The 23737-nt window shown below is 48.0% G+C and overlaps 1 protein-coding gene across 1 annotated transcript; it reads left to right on the top strand.

The window, feature by feature from the left end:
- Positions 1 to 23440, top strand: LOC104405444 (sodium- and chloride-dependent GABA transporter 1-like). The gene is made up of 14 exons (XM_010014169.1): positions 1 to 238; positions 4995 to 5126; positions 5803 to 5903; positions 8423 to 8532; positions 8913 to 9045; positions 10241 to 10375; positions 11344 to 11447; positions 11724 to 11848; positions 12669 to 12781; positions 18050 to 18181; positions 18920 to 19022; positions 19439 to 19539; positions 20324 to 20491; positions 23336 to 23440. The coding sequence occupies exons 1-14, from the start codon at positions 1 to 3 to the stop codon at positions 23438 to 23440; spliced, it is 1800 nt and encodes a 599-aa protein (XP_010012471.1).
- Positions 23441 to 23737: the final 297 nt, after the last annotated feature.

Raw genomic sequence — 23737 nt, 5'->3', positions numbered from 1 at the left:
ATGGGCAAGATGGACAACACCTCCGTGGAGCTCAGCTCTCCCTCCGAGGTGAAGCAGGCAGCCCTGGAGGACTCAGAGCCCATCACCCCTGATGCTGTGAGCACCAAGAAGAAGAAGGAGATTCCAGACAGAGGTTCCTGGAAGGGGAGATTTGATTTCTTGCTGTCCTGCGTGGGCTATGCTATTGGGCTGGGCAACGTGTGGCGCTTCCCATATCTCTGTGGCAAGAACGGAGGAGGTGAGAGAAACACACAGCACTGTGCTTACCCCTGAGCAGTCTTGTCCCCTGAACAAGCTTCTGTTTGGTGTGGGTCTGGGCCAGTGGCTGGTCACCTGCCTGAGAGCTCTCCCTCATGATGTGAGTTACTAAACTGTCAGGAGACTAGTTCCCACAGTCTGTGGGCTTTACTAGCAAGTGCAGGATGGGAAGAAGCAGCCCAAAGAAATATAACAAGAAGAGTTTTGTGAAGCTTCTGCAGCCCAAATTTGCAGGGCTATAGTAAAGAGTGGCTGGGACCTCATTTATTTACAAGGATAAGCATAGGTTCACATAGGCACCCAGCTGGATGCTGGGGCATTCCCAGGGAAATCGGTTTGTATCTGTTAATGGTGGGTTTCTCCTCAGTCTAGAGTATTCTTAAGGGGTAACAGTTTTGTGTCTGAGTTTGGGTCATATCTCTGAGGAGTTTTGATTAGAAGCTTTGCATGGACCATAGCAGGGCAGTGTAGACATATAGACAAGTGTGCATACATACGTACACGTGCAGAGAACACGAGTGTCATCATCTATGGAAGGAAATGAACTTTGACTTACTACACTGCTGTGAGCAGGGTCACAATTATCGTCTCCATCCTAATGTTTGGAAAACAGAGGCCGTGCGAGAAGGTAGCAGCTGGCAAAGGACTTGCAGTGACTGTGATGCAGCTGGTAGCAGTACCCTCCTCTGCGGACAGCTGACACCAGCTTTTAATTCTTTTTAATATTGTGCCACTTCATCCTTCCCTTACCAGTCCTCAGCCGAGACTTTGCCAAACCATTGCAAGGCTAGAGAAAGACAGGCAGATGGGGAAACAGTGCTGGGCTAGAAGTCAAGAGACCTGAGAGATCAGCTCCCTCCCCAGTTACAGGCTTTCTGCGTGCCTTGACTCAAGTCAGAAAAAGCATTCTTGTGCCTCAGCTCCCCTTTGAGAGTCTCTTCTCACACCGCTTCTCCACGTCTTTTTTCTTTTCCCTTTGCCTTGAATTCCCTTTTCAAAACCCACTTAGTCTTTGGCTCTCATGACTTCTCATATCGCCAGCCCACTTTTGCTATCTGTGCTGTAGGTGGTATAGGATGCTCTTCTCTTCCCACCCTGGGAAAGAGGAGAGTGGTCTAGCTCCCTGCAGTGCTCTGTCCATGTAGCTCCATGGCCTTTAGGGTGATCTTGACCCTTTCTTTGAAGCACACGGAGTGAGTCCCAGTAGGAATCTGGACAGTTATCCATTTTGACTAATTCAGTATCATTTCATGCAGAGGTATGAGTGTGCAGCTGAGCAGGATGAAGTCTATGGGGATCAGCAAGGCCTACCTAGCAGAGCCTGTGCCACCATTGCCAGAGCCATGGTGCAGATCTGCCATTTTTATCTCACCACACACTGCACCTGGCTGCACTAGCCCTCCTCATACAACATTAGCCCCATGGCTAAGTCCAAAGCACTGGGTTTTAGCCCAGTCTCTGCCCTGGGATTGCTGTGCCATCTCAAACACACCTGATCCGTGCTGCCTGTGGCTCTATTGCCTCACACATAAAGGTGGCGATGACAAGATCTGTAGTTAGATGAGGGGTATTTGAAGCTAAAACCAATCCTCCTTATAAAGTCAGCTGAGATCCTAGGATGGAGGGTGCTGTGGGGGTGTTGAGCACAATTATTAGCATTAGCAAAGGCACACAGGGTGAGCTGCAGACACTCAGAGGGATCAGCTGTGAGCAAAACACGGAGCAGAAGAAACATGGCAATTGGTGCCTGTGTCCTCTCAAAACCCCTTCCCTGTCTGCTGGTTCGTGTCAGCCAGTATGGCTCATTCCTCTCACCCCTACCCAGTCTGGCTGTTTGCAGGCATGACTGTTCCCGCAGCCGGCAATAATGAGCAGCAAGTGGAGGCTGCTGATGCCGGAGACAGGCGGGAGAGCTGACGCACGAAAGCGTCACCAGGAGCCGATGCGGAGCAGCGAGGAAGGGTCGCACGGCATCTGATTCGCGATCGGGTGGGCACCGTCTTGGCTCTGCCTCCGGAGCAGAGCAGACTGTGGGTGGGAACCTAATTTTAGCGTCCCGCATGTGCGCTGCTCAGAGCACGGTCGTGTGGGCTGCTTCCATTACGCACAGGCAAATTGAACTGAATGGAAATATTGCCCTCTCGCTTACCACTGTCACATTGTATCGGCTCACGGGTGATTTGCTCGGCATTGTAATCGGGCACATAATTAGGGGATATTCATCCAGGGTATATACAGCAGCCCAGCAGCGCGAGGCCCATCTGCTGTGGGAGCAGGCTTTACCCAAAGTGATGCCTGGGCTCCCTTCTGGCCCTGCACACTGCTCAATGTGCCTGGCTATGACTAATACTCCAGCTCTACACTGATTTTTAACCTCATGCAGTCCTTCTGATGTCAACAGGATTTTACCAGGCTCTAAATTGACTCTAAATGCAGCTCAGAAGGTGCTAAAAATTGTCTCTGTGATCCTGAGCTTGAATAACTTGAGAGAAGAATGCTTCTTTAAATAAGCATCATGCATTTCTCATTTACACGTCGAGACTCCAAGCAACGGCATGTAACAGCTTGTAATGCTCAACTTTAGATTTGTGGGCAGCGTTTGCGGTTTTGAGGATTAATTGTAAGTGATTGCATTACTCGGCATCAGGAGCTGGAGACCGCAGGGAAATTTGGGGCTGCACAGTGAGTGCCAGGTGCTGTGTGATCCTTTCCCTGCTTCCAAGGGCTGGTGTCCAGAGCAAGCAGGCCAGGACCAGCACCATCACACCCCCTTCGAGCCATGGGCTTTGGAGACAAGTTTGGACTCTCCCAAGGTCACACATAATCATCTGTAGCAGGCCCAGGAACTGAACCAGACCTTTCTGCAGCCCATCCAGGGCTGGAAATTAAAGGCCATCCCTTTCTCTCTGTGCCAAGGATTTAAGCACAGGTGTGCAAAGTTTAGGTATACATTTCAGAACCGATTTCCCCTTTGGCTGTACAGCACCCAGGGAAGTTATCCATGCCTCTTCAGGGACCCGACCCTCCAGAGTGGCACAGTGTCATTGCCAACTTCAAGGCTGTAGTCTGATTTTAGATTTTCCCCTATTCTAGAGGATTTTTGTCAAGGCAGGATAAATGTGTCCAAAAGTTCGTGTTTTCTTTTTCTCAACAGTCAAATAAAATCTTTCACCTACAAACCTTCCTGACTTGCTGTAGATGAAAAATGCAGGATCATCGAGGCTGTGGCCAATTTTCATTAGCTGCTTGCACAGAAGCAAGCAAAGCACTGTGCTGATAATCCTTGTCTCCAAACTCTACAATAAGGCACAGCAGTGGTGAGGCAGCCTCTGTGTCCTCGGTGCAGACCTGCAGGTCTCCTGGGGGGCTGGACCTTGCAGGCTGTGGCAGCTAGCAAGGGGAGAATGCTGAGCGGACAGCAATGCTCAAAGCTGTTTGCTCCTCCACGCCAGGCTGCTGGCGAAGCCGAGGGCCTGCATTTCCATGCCAGCCTGTGATTCGGGCTCATGGTCATCGAGCTGCTGGCCCGCAGCATGTTTTCTCCCTGCCACCCACTGCCAGCTCCTCTTGCATGCTACCTCCCATGCATTCCCATGCCGGGTGCTGGCACCTGTCTCTCCCAGCTGGGTTCAGCTCCCTGCTTGGCAGGCAGGCATCCCCAGCTGGGTGTCCCCTGAGCCAGCATCGCTGGCTGTGCCTCGCTGCTTCCCAGCCCTCGAAGAGCAGCTGCTGGAGCCCGGCTCTGCCAGGTGGAAGCTGGGCTGCAGCGCTCCGGAGTCGCTTTGCTTGCTGGCTCTGTGCTTGCTTTACCACTAGTATCTGGAGAAAAAGACTCAGGCTGACAGCTCAGCCCTCTGGCTAGTGCAGAAACCAGAGCCGGCCCAAACACAGCCAGCTGCTCCTGAGCAAACTGAGTGTCCCCTCTCTCTCCCCAGCCAAGAGTTTGTCCTCCTCAGGAATGATGGCATGCTCCAGCACACGCCTGAGGAAGCTGGGAAACGAGTTTTGTGTCTAGAACTAGAAGTCAGGGTGATCTGGTGATCATGCACAGCCTTCAAATCACATGGCAAGGCTCTCATATTCTATTTGCTCTTCTAATAACGGGGTGCAAGTAATATGTCTAGTAAATGGCTGTATTACCTCATTTCTAGTGGTGAGATGATTTCCATAGGGCCTGTAAAGACAAATAATGTTTTCACTAGTAACTTTAAAGGTGAAACCTAGAACATGGGAGGGGAAGTGTATAGAGCAAATACAGTCTTAGCCACAGTTTCCTTAAAAGACTAAAATATCTATAAACAAAGTAAGTAGTGGCCAATGCCAGATATTCCTGTGCCCTTGTAACTCAAGCTGAAGAATTGGGAGCTGCTGCAGGTAAGACAGAAGATACCAACAAGAAGAAGGTACCAGTGTCAGTGTCCAAGATTTTGGGTTTGTTGTCAGATTGGGCTTAGCATTGCCTGAATATCTAACAACAAAGTGAGACTGGCATCACGTAGCTAGTGATGCCAGCATACATGTATATATGATACATATATATCCACAGTGATAGGAACAGATAAGGGGAAGGCAGTGGTGATCTCACAGGGAGACTCACTGAACATACCAACCCCAGCTGCAAGCTGTCGCCTCCAGGTCTGCTCCTCCTCGGAGGAACAGAGCAAGAAACTGCAGCTGGAGGCATATACTTCATAGAAAAAGGGATAGCTGCCTCATAACATTGCTCCTTCTTTCAGGGGCCTTCCTCATCCCCTATTTCCTGACGCTGGTGTTTGCTGGGATTCCTCTCTTCCTGCTAGAAACTGCTCTGGGCCAGTATACCTCTGTTGGTGGACTGGGAGTCTGGAAATTAGCACCCATGTTTAAAGGTACTGTACTATAAGTTTTGAAGGTGATGGCACATAACTACAGATAAAAACTCTTCTGTGGTTTGGGAAGCAAATCAGCAAATGACTGGGGACTGGGATAGGGTGGCAAGTGAGGCGAGTTTTTTCTCTCTGTCTTCATCAAGCTGTCCTTGACCTTGACGCCTGCCATCACCAACAACACTGTGCTCTGTTCAAGCAGTCTTGTGTGGTAAGAAGGCATTTCATGAGCAGCAGGACTGCAGTGGAGGGGCACTGGTTGCAGAAGACCTGCCTCAATCCTCCCTATGGAGGCTTACTTTATTTGCATAGGAAAGCTGAAGACAGGGAACATGAACCTCTTGCTGTGTATGGAGTAACTACGTTCTGGAAACCAGTGGTGATTTAGAAATGCCTTGGATGTGGGAAAAAGCATTTCTCCAAGGAAGTGACCGGGTCCTGTTTTCATGGGGCTCTGTCGCCAGAGCACCTGTAGCATACTGAAAGGTAGAACTGCTCACCTGGTGGAAATGGGTGGGTGAGAGATGGAGGGAATGAGCCTCTCTTGCTGACCAGTTCACAGTGCAACTATAACACGTGCTGTGTTGTTCTGGCTCTGCCACAAAACTTGCTGTGGTGCCCGTGAGCTCAGTTGGGTACCAGAGACCTGCCTTGATGCTGCTCTCTCCTTCAACCACAGGAGTGGGGCTGGCAGCTATGGTTCTCTCCTTCTGGCTGAACATCTACTATATCGTCATCATCGCCTGGGCTCTCTACTATCTCTTCAACTCTTTCACTGCGGTAAGTCACAGATGTCTGCAGCACAGCAGTGAGTGTGTTTTGGGTTCTAAGTCCCAGCTTGATGGGAAGTGCGCTGTTTATGCCACAAAACATGCACTATCTGCTTGTAGTTTGTGCCAAGAGCCTTTGTCAGTACCCTGCTGGGCCCTTCCTGAAGAGGTTCGTCAGCTTTGGAGGCTGCTGTGCTAATTGGTACTGATTCTTGTCCTCTGGACATGATGATCCTCTGAAGGGGATGATCCCATTCCCTCTCTGGGAACTGTTCCCCACTCACATCAGTCTTTAAAACTCACCCTGTGTCTCTGTTGTATTTCTAGAGCTGTGTGAATCTAAGAGCTGCACATTTCCACAACTGGTTTTGTCACAACACGTTCTTATTAGCCGGGACTTAGTCCTGACCTCAGTTAGTCCTCACTCTTCTCTTGATACATGAGACCCAGGGATTTTTTTCTGCTAGGAAAATGATTCGTAAAGCATTTAGACATCTGCTTCTGACTGCCCCTTAGCATGTGCTTTGGCATTGTGGTTTACAGTGGGTTCCTTCATAGCAGGGTCTTCTACCATACAAGGTTAGAATCACACCCTACAATAACTTCTTGGTAGCTGAATGATTTATTTCAGCCCAGCACTGAGAAGAGCTCCCTAAACTTAACTCTCTGAGCAATGTGCAGTCTTAAAGACATCAACCCTGTGGTTCAAATTGGATCTTTTCTCATTTCATTTAGATATAAACCTGAAATGCTGTTCTGAATGCTGTACATCCAGTTCCACTTTTTTCAAGTTCCACTTTTTTTTTCAAGTACCTATCAAGACTTTTGGTAAAATATTCTGTTTGGCATTCCCAGCTGTGCTCCTACCACCAGTACCCATTGTAGCCTCCTGGGTCCAGAACAAAATTGTTGGTCATGGATGATAAGGTGCACCCTCAGGGGATTCCTAAATGAATAACAGTCTTCCCTAAAGGAACTCATCCTAGGTTACACCCTGGGAAGGATGTAACTTAGGATGAGGCTTTGGTACATTCAGGTGTCACAGACCCAACTGGTGACAGTGCTCATACCTACACAGGCAGCTCCAGATGTGTGGCTCAAGACCAGAGAGAACTTCAGATTCCCAAAAGGTGCAACTAAAAAAGTTGGGCTGATGCCTGTCCCTTCTAAATTTGACTAGGAGTATTTTGAACCTGAATAGGAGCCCAGCCTGCCTTCCACAGTTCTTGTCCTCTGAAATTCAGAGGAAATGGAGCAGCAACAAACCCTCCTCCGCCTGCCCCTCCTTATAAAAGCTATACAGTGTCTCTGATGCACAAACCGCTTGGTTGAAGGGCTCCTGTCAGTGCTGCTTGAGTCATTGCATCTGCTTCAGTGCAAGCAGTGAGTCCACAGTGAAATCACTGGGTGGGTGCAAACAGCCTGGGTGGCCATTGGGGTGTCCCTGCTTGTGTCTCCCACAGCCCTTCTTCTGCCAAGCCAGCGTGCACATTAGGAGGTATCATCTGCTAGAGTGAACTGATTTAGATGGCAGGTGAAGGCAGCACTTAAAGGCACTGATGCCACAAAGCACTTAAACCACAGTATTTCTAAAGGGGTTTGTGTTCATGGATCAATAGGAATGAATACAAACACCTTTTTAAAGCTTTGTTGAGCTGGAGCCTGAGGACTGATCTGCAGAGGGAAATCATCCAGAATAGCCATTCTGCATTTATCTACATGCACTGCACGCAGGAAATCAGATTGCTGCTCTTGTTGGGCTGCCTCAGCCACAGCAATACAAGGCATGGGTGGGTTACCCTGCATGCTCACACAGCCCCTGATGCTGTGGTTTCGTTGCTTGCAGTGCCAGAACTGATCCTATTAACTCTGTAGCAGTGTGCTGCTGTCACACTGCTACCTACTGTGTAAACATCTCCCAGGAATCCCTTTGTGCTGCTTATAATCAGAGCATGGACTACATGTAATAGCTACTATGCTTTAAATTTACTCCTGGGCTTATGCTACTGTAGTTTATTAGTGTAGACAAACTGTTAGCTCCCATTCTCAATGCCACATTGCTTTTTAAGCATTGGAGCTTGGTATAAATGAGAGGTAAGAAATAAATCAGTGTTTATGCTTTGTGAAGTAAATTCCAACCACTTGTTGAGTGAAGCTAGCCAAAAGCTGTAATGATTATAAACACAATATCCCCAGGTAGCTATTTTAATTAGTAGCTATTAATTACCAACAGTTAATTGGAAATGGCTTTCTATCTGGGGAATTGCTAACATTTTATTAGAGCTATTGCACTGCCATAATCACATCGTGATATTGTTTCCTGGAAAATCTGTGTCACAATTTATCATTATTTTGGAAGATCTTTCCATGCCTTTGGCCGCAAGGCTCCTGCCCATCCAGAGGAGCTGCCCATCCTCTTCACAAGAAAAAATGGGGTTTCAGTCTGAAAGAAGCCAAATTTTGCTTTTTGCTGCTGCCCTTGGGAGATGTCATGTTAAAGATAACCCTGCCCTTCTTGTGCCGGTGCAGGACCTGCCGTGGCAGAGCTGTGGGAATGCCTGGAACACCGACCGCTGCTTTTCCAACTACTCCCTGGGCGACACCACCAACCTCACCAGTGCTGTCACCGAGTTCTGGGAGTATGTCCTCAGCCTGCCTACACCAGGTTTCTCCCCCTCGCTGTGGCCATCTCCCCTGCTTGCTGGGGCTGGGGCTGGGGCTGTGCTCACTGGCACCTTTCCCTGGTCAGCCTCGGCAGGAGGCATCAGAGCCAGCCATTGGCCAGGGTGGGCATGGGGTGCTCTGCAGCCACAGGTCAGATGGATAAACAGAATAACAGCCTCTCTGCCTCACTTCTACTTCCTTTACCCCATCACAATGAGCCTCATGTCCCTTTAGGGTTTTACAGTCTCTTGTGCTTGTCTTCAACTGGCCCTTCACCCTCCAGCCCTCCAGGATCTCTGATCCCTCTGTCCCCAGGGGCCGGACTTCCCCTTAACCCAACCTCTCCCACCGCTAGGAGGAACATGCACCAGATGTCTGGAGGCTTGGGGGAGCCTGGCACCATCCGCTGGCCCCTGGCCGGCACACTGGCCCTGGCCTGGCTGCTGGTCTACTTCTCCATCTGGAAGGGTGTGGAGTGGACGGGCAAGGTATGGTGCAAGGACTGAGTTTTTCAGTGCTGCCTCTCACTGCTGCACTATTAAAATGTCCTCTGGGCTCAAATTTGTTTAAGTGCCTATAACTAAGATAATGGTGTTTTAAGGCAGAATTGCAGCAGATGCTATTAAATACCTGACATTTACCTTTCACGGCTGTAAAAATTGCTACTAAACAAGGTAATTTTCATTCTAAGCATAGAAAATAGCTCTTCCCTGTAAAGTCATAGGTCTGAGCCCTCAGACTCTTTGGGAAGAGACTTAGGAAGAGGTTTTCAGAGATTACTTGTATTTCCCATCTTGGGACAGCCCTTTGAGAGACCAAGGCCTCTTCTTGACTTTCCCTTTTGAAAATCATGGTCTCTTAAAATGCTGCTGGTGGAAATAAAACTCGGCACTTCCTTTGAAAATTTTCCTGCTGCCCTTTAGGTGTTGATGGGAGACCTTCAGATCAGAAGCATGTTGTTATTCACTGTATAGCATTTCAGGCTAGCGCAGCAGAAAGGTAATTGCTTAGTTTAGTGAAACAGTGATGCTGAGATGCTGAGGTGCATTATTCAGAGCACAGTGTGGTGTAGCAGGACAATATTATGAAAGGAATAATCTAGAGGAGAGATCAGAAAGAAACACTTCAGGCATAGGTCACCTAAGCTGTTAACTTCCCTGGTGGCTCTCAAATAGGTTTCAGCTACACAACCACAGCTAAGCCCCAGCAATTGCCGGTATGGGCCCTGTGATGAGGGATGGCATGTACCTACAAGTCCCTGAAACAGTGGTGAAAAGAAAGCAGTGGAGTCAAGACTCATATTGGTTGATGCACTGGACTAGAGAAACACAAGCTTTAACTCTGCAAAATAAGGATGTGATGACTTAAAGGGATTACTTCTGTGGACTAAATTTATCCCTGTTCAATTCCCTTGTCTTTGGGCAATTCGTTCAGACTTTAGCCTGCTGCTTTTGCGATTAGTACGTCCTTGTGTGTTGTTGGCAGGGAGAAACCTCAAACAGCCAGAAACATTACTAACATGTGAGTAGGAGACAGAAAACACAAGGAGTGCTGCCAAAAGTGGCTGTGTGTGGGGAGCCCGTCCCCCCTGCAGGGGACACACCAAATGCAGTGCCACTGCAGGCAGGAAAGCTCCTGGGCAGTGGTGAGCTGATGGCTTCTCTCCTACGGTGTCTTTCGCAGGTGGTATATTTCTCAGCCACCTACCCCTACTTCATGCTTTTCATCCTCTTCTTCCGGGGAGTCACGCTGCCAGGAGCCAAGGAAGGGATCCTCTTCTACCTCACACCCGACTTCAGAAAGCTCTCGGACTCTGAGGTCTGTAGCCTCTTACCTTCCAGGGGTCTCTGCATTAGTCTTCCTTGGGCACTTCAATATTAAGTATGAAAACCCCCCTGGACCAGTTTCCTGTTCAAGCAGTCATTACCCTCACAGGCTGAGTAAAGCTGGAGGACAGGCCCTTTGTGAATGTCACTCTGTGTAGCAGCTCTGCTGTACTCAAGCAGTGTTATCTATAGGGCAGGGAGGGCAGAAATTACCCCAATGAAGGAAACTCCCCTCCAGGCTGGGAATGCCTCATTTCACTGACTGTCCCAGGGCTGGTGAGTTGGTGAGTTCTCTGGTGGTGCTAGAGAAAGGATGATGTTGTGCACTGGCATGGGAGCCTCAGAGGTAGCACAAGCACAACAGTACACCACAATTTTCTTGGAAGTGCTTAACTGGTGGCTGGTGGCCAGTAACGTTGCCTTGGGCAGTGGAAGCACAGAGGGGACCCAGGAAGAGCATGGTGGCTTGCAAAGGCAAAGTTCTTCAGGACACACAGACTCTGCCTTTCGCAGCAGCGATGCTCTCGTGGCTCCAGAGCCATGTGTGAGTAGGGACAGCTGGACACCCATCATTCCCAAAGGGTTCCAGTGATTCCTCATGCAGGGCACCCACTGTAAGTGTACTGCCAGTTCCATTGGCTCTAATTGTGGAAACGGGGCTCTCAAGACCAGAAGGCTCGTTTAAATACTATGCAACTAAGAACAGCCTGCCCCCTTTTCTTGCGCCTTCTAGGCTTTAAGGCCTTAGAGCACCAGGACCAGCTTTGCAAGCTGTCCTCTTCAGTTGTTTGCACAAGAGACTCTGTGTTAGAAAATCCCGATCGGCATAACACAGCTACAGGTTTCAAGGTGGCTCCTGTGACATTTCCCTCGCTAGCCCTGCACCAAGGTACTGCAGGAGACATACCTGCAGCACAGAGTCGCTCCTGCTGCACTCCTCTCTTGCCTCCTTCTCCACAGGTCTGGATGGATGCAGCCACACAGATCTTCTTCTCTTACGGCCTGGGGCTGGGGTCTCTGATAGCTCTGGGGAGCTACAACACTTTCCACAACAATGTCTACAGGTCTGTTGTTTCTTACCAGCCTCCTGCATGGTGGGGAGTGCTCAGGGGTAAGGCAGGGGGACATGGTGATTTTGGGGTGCCTGACCTCTGTCATCCCCTCACTGACAGCATGCAGCTTAAGGGGCACACTGTGATCACATCATATCATAGTGGGGCTTCCCCACCTGCAGGACACTTAACATGTCTCCAAGGCACAGATACTGCTTTGTTTAGCCCAGCCTTTGCTCCTTGATGGGGACCTGCAGGTGGTTTCTTTCCATTCTTTCTCTCTTCCAGAGACTCCATCATTGTCTGCTGTATAAACTCCACCACAAGCGTGTTTGCTGGCTTTGTTATTTTCTCTATTGTTGGCTTCATGTCACACATCACAAAGAAGTCGATCTCAGAACTGGCCTCCTCAGGTAAGCAGAAACCTAGGTTCAGATACAACAGCCTCTGAGAGCAATTTGTCAGTATGCATGGGATGGTCCTAGGTCTTTCCTTGCTGGGACCCAAGTGTGCAACCCTCTTTGCATTCCCTCCCTCCAAGAAAGGCACCTGTGGCCAATGTTCATCACACTCTGGCTGCTGGAGATATCTCCCTTTGCTTTTAATGATCACTTTCTTTTAGTGTTGAAGTTTTCTCTACTTTTGCTGCAGTGAAATATTTAGGCCATTTGCTTTCTAAAACCTCCCTATGGAGAATAGCTACTGCCTATGTTTTCGGTAGATATGATCAACATTTGGAGTTCCTTTTCCATGCAAAATTTTGAAACTGTAATCACAGAATGATTTTTTAACCAAGATGGGACACTGTCTTTTTGCAGAAAGACGTATTTCGAAATTGCTGTCTTATCTAGGAAAGCTTTTATCTCAAGAAACTGTGTTTTGAGATGGAATAAAATAAAACCATTAGGAAAGTTATAACCAGCTCTGAATGTTGGTTTATTTTTGTAGCATAGTGCTTCAGCTCAGTTTGGTAGCAATAATTTGATGACTTTCTTGCTTGCAGGAAGAGAAAAGGCAAAACGTTTCTCCAGTCACTACTGCCTCCCATCCTACTCCTGTTCACCCCACTGGGTTAGTTTGTCATGGGTGAAATCTCGGGTGTTTCTAGCTCCTATATTAAATATCTGCAATTCTTGACTGATCATGTTCTCTCTGTTCAACTGCTTACCTTAGCTCAGACTTCCCATTAAGTGCTTTATAAACATGGGTTTATTCCTCTTTTAATTACTGCAGGACCTGGACTGGCTTTCCTTGCCTACCCACAGGTTGTCACACAGCTGCCCCTGTCCCCACTCTGGTCGATCCTCTTCTTCTCCATGCTGATGATGTTGGGTCTGGATAGTCAGGTGAGACTAACCAGGGACAAAGTGGGGTAACATGCAAAGATATCTTCACATATGATGGTGGTGTCCCATCTGCATCTTGGGACAGTGCAGAGCAAGGTTTTTTCTTATTCTTCATGGTGAGATGCAACTGCATGAAACAAATCTTCCTGTGTGGTCATCACCTCTGTGCTCATCCGTCATGTAGGCATATACTGCAAGTGTGGTGGTATCTGACCACTACCAAATGCACTAGTCCTTGTTGTGCTGCCAGTTAAAAAGAGTAATGACCAGGTCCCAGCAAGACCAGTCAGCTTTATAAGACAGTCACCACTTCCGTGTAGGAGGGGAGGACCTTTGGAAAGCTTATCTCCATTCAGATCAATTTTTGACCCTAGTGAAGTGCCAGTGCTACTGCATGGGCACAGCATGTCCCTATCTTGCCAGCCTTGGGTGACTCTAGCAGCTGAGCTGAAAGGCTTTAAGTAGTGCTAGTGGGAAACTATCCCTGCCAAAATACTTTGGAGCAAGGGAAAAAGGAAAAAGATTTTTCTCAAGTAATAACTGCTTTGTTCGTGTAAGACACAATTTCCCCCACCCCCTAAATAGGCATGTGGAATAAGGGAAATCAGTATTAACTGGTTCGTTTCATGACTGCGTGATAAACAGTTTGTGGTCTCTGCAGCTGTGTGAGAAACTCAGTTTGGATGCTTTGGATTTTCTTACTGTGTTGCCTTCCTCAAACTGCATTTCCTGTGAGGCAAGAAAATGTCATTACTTTGGCTTACTTTCATAGATTAGGGTAGAAAGTTTCCATCTTCTCTACTCCCAGGAGCTAGAAGGAGCATCTCTGCACAAGGTACCAGCCTCCAGCCAGATCCAGTGCTCTGGCACAGTGTTGACAGGTTGTGCTGAGAAAGGTGGCGATGCAGTGTTTGAATTAGGGCTCTCCCATAGTGTAAGGATGGTGGTTTGATGTAGTGTTTTGGCATTGCTGATTACAAAAGTGGCCCTGAGCAGAGCTGAAGCACCCTGGCCTGGTTTGGAGGTGAAAAAAAAGCCATGCTTTGGGAAAGTCTGGGTACCCTGACTGCTTTGCCATCAGATAGATCTTACAAGATATTTGATAGGGAAGCAGCTAAATGTAACAAAAGGTCTCCCTGCCCCCCTCATAGCCCTCACAAAACAAAACAAATCATAGTCTCTATGATTTTACAAGCAGTGATTTTTTTTTCCATGATAATTTGGTATGAAAGTACCTGCCCAATGAAGCAGTGAATTGCAGCATGCCTCCCTTTTGAGTGCATCAGAAACAAAGGGTCCTTCAAAAGCCTGTGCTTGGTCTGTCACATCCTCCCCTGTGCCAGCATGTTCTTTCCTTTCATTGCAAACCACTCTCTTGGATTACAGGTAGTGTTCATAAAGCCAAGGCTAGTTCATAATCAGACTCAGACCTATTCCCGAAATGTTGCATTTGCTTTCCAGGAAAATCTAATCAACCAAATCTGGATTTCAGTTATGGCACACTCCTATAAACATATTTTAAAGCTCACCTCTGCATTACCACAGACATTATTTAGCAAATAAATTCAAACACAAGTAAATGTTCCAAAAGAAGCTACATTTACAGAAAAAAATAATACTCTCCATGGATTATTCATTCAGCATGGGTAAATAGTTTGAGACATAACAATAAGCCCTCTAAGCACTGCGTGGAATTTGTTTGCTGCATTTGCTTCTGAAATACCACTTGAAATTCTCTAGGTCCCTTCTGACAGCCAGTCTCAGAGGGCAGGCAGTCCATGGGGGCTATCACTGCCTACAGGAGGAGGAGGGGTAAGGGGGGAACGAAGCATCAAAAGGAAAGCAAGCTTTTAGAAGAGCACAGATAAATACGTGTGAAGAAGCTTTCTGTCTGATGCTGGAGCTCTGATTCAATCAAACACAACATTAACAGCATGGCAGCTTATGTGTATAAACCAAATAGCACAGGCTGCAACAACAGCTACAATTGCACATGTGTTTTGAAGCATCCAGTTAAAAACCAAAAGAGAAGTTTTTGCTATGTGCTGATTAAATATCATTTGCAGATGGGGAGCAGCCATTTTTCACTTGGGTCAGCAGCCCAGCCCATGAGTTACGGCAGGGCCATAGGGCATTTCTTGCACCCTGTGCCCCAAGGGCTGATGGGCAGGGCTGTCCCTTGCCCTTGTCTCTCCAGCAGAGATGCTCGGAAGCCAGGATAGCAAAGGAAGATAGGGCTGAGATCTGCGTTTGCGATGCAGGGGCAAGCCCTGACCCCTTAACTATGGTGGGAGTAGGTTCACCCATGCCCATTAGCTTTGATAGTGAGCTTTCTGCAGATGCAGCACAGCTACCTCTGTCTCTCTGCAAGGGTGCTCATCTCATCTGCAGTTGCTTGAATGGGATGAATGACCTATATTGATAGACACGCGCCTCCCTCCTGTGCCCCCACTTGCCGCTCGTGTGCCTTAATGTTCACTCTGCCTCTGATCCACCCAGGCTTTAGCTCTCTTGCGTCTAGACCCTCTTGCATAACATGCTAATGCTTTCTTTTAACCTACCAGTTTCCAGGTCAGGCGTTTTGTCCCCAGGGAAGCTAGCAAGCCTTGTGACTGCAAGCTTGCGTCTGTCCCATGTGAGGCTGCCTCTCACAGGTTATTCATGAGGATTTCCAGCTGCCAGCAGCAAGACCCACTCTCATGGCTCTCTGCTGCCCATCTGGTAGCTGTGGTTGAACCCCCCATGGGCCCATGGGTCCAGTCAAGGTGCTATGTGGGGCCCCCGATACTGGAAGAGCTTGGGAGAGAGACTTTCCTTCAGACCAAGATGGCATTCATATTGACTCCCAAGCCCATATTATTGGGCATGGCAGCTTGTGTAATGACTAATCCCCTAGAGGAGGAAAAGAGCAAAAGAGGCTCTGAATGGGAATAAAATATTTAGGAGAGAAATGGTATCATGGGGCGAGGCATGGGGAAGAACAGAGTATGTACTAAAAATGGAGATGGTGAGAAAAATGAAACTTTTTGGAAAGTAGATTGAAGTGTGTGTGTGTATCCACCCACCCTCACAAGTGCACACACAGGGCAATGGCGAGAACAGAAAACACCACAATGACCAGATTCTCATCACTCCTGAAAGCAGAGTGCTTTCACTCAGGGGCCTAATTAATCTTGTGCAAGCATCTAAGGATCTTTATGCAGGTTAGGAAATACGGACCCCTGGCCAGCAAGGGAGCCACAGTCCCCAGGGTTGGAAAGGTGAGCCTCCTCCAGGAGGCATTACCTCTGAAGACTGAGGCTGGCATGAGACAATTTTCAGTAAATAGTATGAAGGCCATTGCCTGTTTTATGGCTGGAAACAGTAGTGCACCACTGTTTGCTTCCCCACTTCATCCACTACATAGCAGCTTAATTTTGGTAGGAAGAAAAGAATTTTCAACTCACTTTGTAACCCTGTTCCTCATCACCCATCTCCCTGTCTTTCCTTCTGTGCTTTCCCTGACTTTGATCCCTCTTCTGCACCAAAGGGCTGTCAGTTTTAATCCCTCCTGCTATCTGAGGCATCTTTTTCTTTTCTTCTTCTCTGCTGGACACCACTCACATCCACCCTCTGCCTCTGACCACTTCTGGCCCCGCTGTGAACCCTTTTCCCTCTCTGCCTTTCCTGGTGCTAGACCCCATGGCTCCAGCAGTGCCTGGCTACATATCCAGGTGGAAGAAATAGCTTTTAACAGTGCTTTTTTTTGTTATTCTGACTCTTCATACTGTGGTGCCAGCTTAGTCCTGAGTCTTCCAGACAGTGAGCTGGGTAGGATGGGATGAAGAGCTTGCTGTCATTGAGTTTAAAGGCAGCTTAACCCATGCCCAAATGGCAAAAGATGCTTTAATAGCACTTGTGTCCACAACACAAAAGGTTTAGCTCATTAGAAACTTAAGTTGAAGCTGTTGAGGTTTGACTGTCCGGGGATACAAAGCCTTGGGCAGAAGCACCTCCCTTTGCCTCACCCTGTCCCATGCGGAAGCCAGCTCCAGCAGCCAGCAAGTTCCTCCACCATCCCTGTAGCATTCACACTATAGGCATGGCTCAGACTCCCCGCTTTCCTCCCTTAAATCTTTGCAGCCCTCTGCTCCTCTTTTTAGTCTGTGTACCTCTACCTCCACCTCCACTCTAGGTTTTTTTCTTCTAGTCTCCCTACTTGAAGCTGAATTTAAAATGCCAGCACTTTTTAGAGTGCTGTCCCGGGGACAGGGACGTCCCTGACATCGAAGAGCAATGACACCTCTTTCATTTTCATTGCACTGGCTTGTACATTTACTAAGGGTGACCAGGGAAGCCAGGAGCCTGCTGCCCTCATAAACTTCTCAGGATTTGTGCTAGAGGCATGATGGGCTCTTTGAGAGCTCTATGTTGCCTGTGTTTTCTGGCAGTGAGATATAGAAGTGAATCTCAAAATTTATCAGGAAGTCGGAGGGAAGGATGCACTTCACATATATACGTGCCATAGGGCAGAACTAGTAGGAAAACGGATTTGAAGGTTACACTCATGGGGATGTCTTTATGTGTTATGGTGCAGATGGCTTTAATATACTGCGCCTGGTATAGCACTGCACAAGCCATGCAGGTGTTTTCAGCTCTAGAAAGACCAGGTGCTGTGAGGATGGGCTTTTAATGTGCTACATGCATTTAATGTAGTGTGCTTGAAAAAGTGATACAAAGTGAAGGGCTGCATATTATTAAGGACTGTTATGATGCACATGCATGTGAGACTGGGCCATGGGTAACACGGCTCCTTAATGAGTGTTTTAGATCATTGAATAGCACAAGTGCTGTTGCAATAGGCTGAGAAGAGCAGACACGGAAAAGAAAGAGCAAGCATGGTCCTGCGCGTGTCCCAGCAGCAGACTAACACACAGCTGTGACAGAGAGCCTGGCAGCATGGGGAGCAGGGCAGTGGCAGGCAGGCCCTAGAGGGTTCAGGGAAACAAAGAGGAGGCTTTCCACAGGAGTAAAAGGCAGAGATTTATCTCAGCTAACTATACATATTCAACTGCAGTGCTTTTAGCTCCCTCTATATTCAGTGGAGAGAGGCATTTTCAGAAGACGATCCAGGCCAATTTTGTGCAGAGATGCCTTCTTCTTTTCTAGTGTTTGTAGGGAGATCTTAAAGCAATGAGTTTATCAATGCTGGAGTTAAATGCAGGTGAGGGTGGTGGCTGGCTAAGATACTTCTATATTTATGTCCTTGGTGTATACCTTTTCCCACAGTTCTGCACCGTGGAAGGGTTCATTACAGCCCTGATGGATGAGTATCCTCATCTCCTGAGAGCCAGGAAGAAGGTCTTCATTGCAGTAGTCTGTTTCATCTCTTATCTCATTGGATTCTCCAACATCACCCAGGTACAGCTAGCCGTGCTTGTACTTCCACTCTTGGCACATTTATAGTCACTTTGGCATAGCACAGCAATACCAAAAGCTTTGAGAGAAGTGACAGCATCCTTAGGAGCCATCCTAATGCTGTGTAAATGTATCATTGCTGATACATCTGAAGAGTCTTAGGATGGCTCTGTAATTTTTACCACCATCATATTGTCAGTCTGGCTTGGGTTTTTTACTATTTACAATAAGAGCTTAAGCCAGAAGAGCCTGAGCTGAGCGAACTCTTGGTGCAAAGGGGTAAGATAGCATAAAGAAGACCAGTCTGTTGAGGCCCTGAACCTCTGGGGCTGAAGCTAAGGTTCACATGTGGGGAGGTTAGGGCTGAGTGGCCTGGGGACCCCTAGTGAAGCAGTGTAGGTTCATGATGAAGCAAGGCTTTAGCAAAACTCCTGGGAGGGCAGAGCAGACTAAATTAAGTTACTCCATCTAAACCAGAGAAAAGTAAGATATCCTGGTGAATTTCTGTTTTCCTCCTCACCTTTGGCCATGCCTGAAAAGGCCAGCTAATTGTCTGCAAGAGCACATCAGTTTTGCTGCTGGGGACCAGACTCTAGTGGAAACATTGCAATGCTGACTCTACTGTCCAAGGAAATTAACATTAAAGCCAGCAGATGCAGACAGTAGCAATCCAAGCAGTCTGCTAATACTGTCGACCATAATCTATAACTAAACACATTGACCCCGGTTTTATTTTCTCAGGGTGGCATTTATGTCTTCAAGCTGTTTGATTACTACTCTGCCAGTGGCATGTGTCTTCTCTTTCTTGTCTTCTTTGAGACCATCTCAATTTCTTGGTGTTACGGTAAGCACAAAATACATTGTTCCTTTGTTTTCTTCATGGGCATAGTAAGTTATTTCAGAAGCCTCCCACAGCCAAGCCAATGAAAACATTGCAACTGGAAATAGCTCAGGTTGATAACTCGAGCAAATCAGGAGTGGAAGCTGTCATCTCCCTTCGCCACCACAAAGACCTCTGTACAAACCGGCAGATGTCTAGGATCCTGCCCTCTGGTCCTTTGAGAGGACAACAGAAACATGGAAGCTGCTAGCATGAATTAGCTTTTGTGTCGCTGTACCATATCCTCTCCAGATAATGTTTCTCATGGCACAGCTCTGTCACCCTTTTGCTGTGGCTGGCCTGTGCTGTGACATGAGAAGAGATGGTGATGATGGTGCTGAGATGGGATGGTTTTTTTCAACACTCATTTCTTCTTGTAGGTGTGAACAGGTTTTACAGGAACATTGAAGAAATGATTGGCTACAAACCTTGCATGTGGTGGAAGATCTGCTGGGCTTTCTTTACTCCTCTTGTCTGCCTGGTAAGACCTGGGACAGGCTCTCTGCAGGAGTGGATCCAGAAAAGCCTCTTAGTTTGGATGGGCTGTAGGGGAAACATGGTGTTCTCATCCAGTGTAAGTCTGGTGCAAGGTGGTCCTAGACAGACTTGAGAAGGGTGAAGTAATACAGGAGCCTCTCTCACTCTGCCTGCTGGAAATCACCCTTAAGAAAAGCTCTAGGTGATTGTTTTCATCTAAATGAGGCCACCAGTTCTTCAGTCTTCTTTCTGAGATGCCAAAAGATAAGCAAATATTTTACTGTTTTAAAAAGCTATTATTGATTTCGGAGAAGGCTCTCAGCCACTCCACTTCCAGCCTCAGCTGCTGATAGACTTGTCAGAGCAAAAGTTAACAGCAAATGCAGTATAACTGACTGCAGAACAAGTCTGCCTTTGCTGGTTCCTGCGCTTTCAGCAGGAGTAGTCCAGGGAATGGTGTGAGAAGGCCAATAATAGGAAGATGGAGGTTCCTGAGACCAGCTGTGAGGATGTTGTTAACTTGCTTAGAAGCTGGTGTGGGAGCACAACTTGTCCAAGTAGTCTAGTGAAGAAGGAAATCAGGGGTTTTCCAGTTCCAGCTTTTTACATAGGACAATAAGAAATTATATGATATTACCAGCTAGTGGGCTGAGACCATCTAGATTAGTTTAAGGTGTTGGCAGCAGGTGTATGACTGTTGGCAGCTAAGAGGATAGTGAAGGAAAGAATGGATGGATGGACCCGAATTTTGCACATCCTCACCTGTGATGGTGGTGCTTTTTTCCCAGGGTGTGTTCTTCTTCAGTGTGGTGGAAATGACTCCTCTGACGCTGGGAAAATATGTCTATCCCGTATGGGGACAAGGCATTGGTTGGCTTATGGCTTTGTCCTCCATGATACTGATTCCAGGATACATGCTGTACTGCTTCTTCACCTCAACAGGAACCCTCCGGCAGGTATGTGCAGCTTCACCGCTCCTCTTCTACTCTCTGCTTACAGTAATCGCCCCACTGAACTAAGCCTAAGAAGAACCAAGCAGGCTCTGCTCTGACAAAGTTGTCAGAGTACTTCAGGTTGGTGCTGCAGGATCTCTGCAAACCCCCTCCTCCAGGAGGACTCAGATCAGCCCCAGTGCACAGAATGGCCTCCAGCAACATGGGTTGGCTGAAGAGGACTTACTAGCACAACTGAATACTAACATGTCTAAATGGCTGGGAGCACTGCTGGGTAGCAAGTGGTTAGCTGTGTGGCCAAGTGTGTAGACCTTGCAGTCTATCTTTAGGTCCATTGTACCTCATTGAGCTTTGTGTTGCCACCATCACAAAAAGAGAGCCCTCCTGCCCTGAATCTCTCTTTGATGCAGGGGACTGGAGCCCTGGAAGGTACTGGGAAAATCCTTGATGTTTCTTAACCCAGAGGAATCCCAGTTCCTGGCAATCCCTGGCTATGAGCGTAGTTACTTGGCACTTCCCATCGGAGAGATCGGCATCCCCTGAGCATGAGGCTTGAAGTATCTCAGGGCTAGGACCTGCCAGGGACAGAGACATGCACAGTGGTAGGTTGCCATGTGCTTTGCTAGGGGCACTCAGTGAATGAGAGGTTAAGAAGCAAGGAAGGCTTTTACGCAGGATGTACAATACCCACAACTCCAATCTCGTTTAAAACATTTTCTTTAATAATTTGAGCAGGGTTTTATGTAGCAAGAGTCCCTGTATGTCATACCTAGTAATTACTGTTAAGATTTTATTTACGGTGTTGACATTCAGTCTTGAGAGCACTGTGCAAAGTCCCTGGCTTGGTGCTGTCTGCTGCAAGCTACAGGAAGAAGAAGTCACTGCAGGAGTGCTGATTTATGGCTTTCCCAGCCCAGCTGCAACAGCAAGCAGATGTCATGTAAATCCCATGGGTTTGCTTCATGGATGCTGTATTTTGAATGATGTTTAAGTCGGAAATGTTTCAGATGGAATTGCTGAGCTGAGGTCAGCTTCAGACTGCCTACCTCTGAGGTCAAGTTGCAGGTGGATTTGACTTTCCTTGCCCCCAGTTTTCCATTTGGATGGGCTCTGATGTAGGAAGTGGTGTCTCAGACCTGCTTTCAGTTTCTGGTGTCTCATCTGATGCTGGGTTTAGGTTCTTGCCGTTGATGTTGAGATCCTCAATGGTGTTCCTGCAGACTCAAGCCAAGGTGTTATGTCACTTCAGTGATTTTGGGTTGAGGGCCAGCAGCAATTCCAATAGTAGGTCATTTCTCAGACCTTTAGAGGGTTCCTTATTCCCTCATAATGTGAGCTGGAAAAGCGGGGGAAGCGAAGTCTGCAAATACAGATATGGGTTCAACCCTTTGCCTAGTCTCAATTCTGCTTCATTAGGGATGGTGAAAGCACATCCTGGCATTCAGGGACACCCAGGCTGGCCTGCAGCCTCCCAGGAGTAACTATACTCCTTCTAAGAGCTTGTGCTAATTATATACATAGCAAACGTGGCAACACCAGCCCTTCCAAAGAGCTGGGGACTCCCATGCTGCCCCAGGGGCATGGAGGGCACCTCATGAGGGTGTTTCACCCATACTCTCAGCATCTCACACAAACCAGCAGTACCAGTCAGCAGTGCGAGTGGCTGGTGTGCACTCTCCCTGTTCCACTCTCCCTCTAACAGCACCCACACACATCAGGAGACCCAAACCTCCCCATCCTTCACAGACCCAGGAGTAAGCAGCAGATGGCAGCAGGAAGAAAGTGGGTGCCTCTATGTGTGTGTGTGTGTTGGTATCAGAGCGACAGAGAAGATTTTTGGCCTCTTATATGCACAGATCCTGGATTAGTTTGTAACAGAGCTAGAGCTGGACGGAAATTAGATGCCAATGCTGAATAAAGTGGTTTTGACAGACAGGAAAGATTACAAGTCATTTTGATCCTACTGAGCATGAATGCGTGTGTGTTGAGGGAGGAGGAAGACCATGAATGGCAGAAGAGGCTCAGTGAACATTTCAGGGACTTCACCCAGCAACAGCCACTTCAGTGGTATGGAACAGTAGAAGCTTGATTCCCTTTGCTGGAAGGAGCTTCTTCCTGACTTAGTGGTGTCTATTCAGGTCAGGCTCAATCCTCCTCTGCCTTCTCTTCTGCAGCTTACAGCATCAGTCTCTCCCTGACAGGCAAAAGTGATTCATCTTTCTTCATCACTCCTGATGCTCAGTCCACACCTCCAGTAATGATTTGCCCCTCCATATTTTCTGTCATTCTTGCTTCAGTTTACTTGGCTCTTCAATTTTCATTTCATCAGCTCAGGGTGGCAGGAACTGCTGCTGGTGCAGAGGTTTGTGCAGGAGGACCAGTCTGATCTGCATCAGAGTCACAGACCATAACCTTGTTAGCCTGCTGTGGCTAGTTACTTCTACTTTATAATCAGCCCTAGCTGAAAAATTACAGAAACTGGGAAAATGGGTCTGCTCTGAAGCCTGTGACATTGCCGCTTTCTCTTGCTCCTACTTGCAGCTGGTATTGCCTGGTAACAGTTTGCCAGTGTTGTAAGAGTGATTCCTGTATTTCAGACAAACGGAGGAGCCACTGTGTTGTGTGCAGCACCAAAGCAAAGGCAACTTGCAGAGGCTTTCAGTGGATTGCTGAATGGTGCTGGAGGAGTAACTCCTGTTGCATGCACCATCCCCTCGCCCTGTAACTAGGGCCACGTCTGAGGCTTGGGGTGAGGGATCCTGATGCTCAGCCACTGCTGTGCCCCGGCTGTCCCACCACTGTCCCAGTCCCCTTCACTGACACACTCTCTCCTTCATTCCCGGGCAGCGTTTGCAGCAGATGACACAGCCCAGGCCAGACGTACACGCTCAGAACAATGGCCTCCAGCCAAAGACGTCTTTGAATGGGAGGATCTCGGATGCTGTTGTTTAGGAGGAGAGCCTGGACTTCCTCACCCTGACCTGTAGCTGCTCACACCACGTTATCCCTCGAGCTCCTCTAGCACAGCTCGCTGTCCCTGTCTGCAGTGACTTTCGCTTCTCGAAGAGAGGACCTGGCAGAGGAACCCTCTCACTCCTCTTCCTCCCAGCCCGGCTTACCAAGGCCCTGCAGGAGCTGCCACCAGCAACTGTCTCCTGCAACATCCTGGTGCAGGCTCACACAGAGGCGTTGCTGGTGCCCAGGTCTTCCTCCTCCTGGCAAGGAGGGTGTTTCTAGAGAGCTTAGACT

Source organism: Nestor notabilis, unplaced genomic scaffold (genome assembly GCF_000696875.1).
Source record: "Nestor notabilis isolate BGI_N333 unplaced genomic scaffold, ASM69687v1 scaffold1205, whole genome shotgun sequence".
NCBI classification, from domain to species: Eukaryota; Metazoa; Chordata; class Aves; order Psittaciformes; family Psittacidae; genus Nestor; species Nestor notabilis.
The sequence above is the reverse complement of the archived record's forward strand: the minus strand, read 5'-3'. Positions and strand labels throughout refer to the sequence as shown.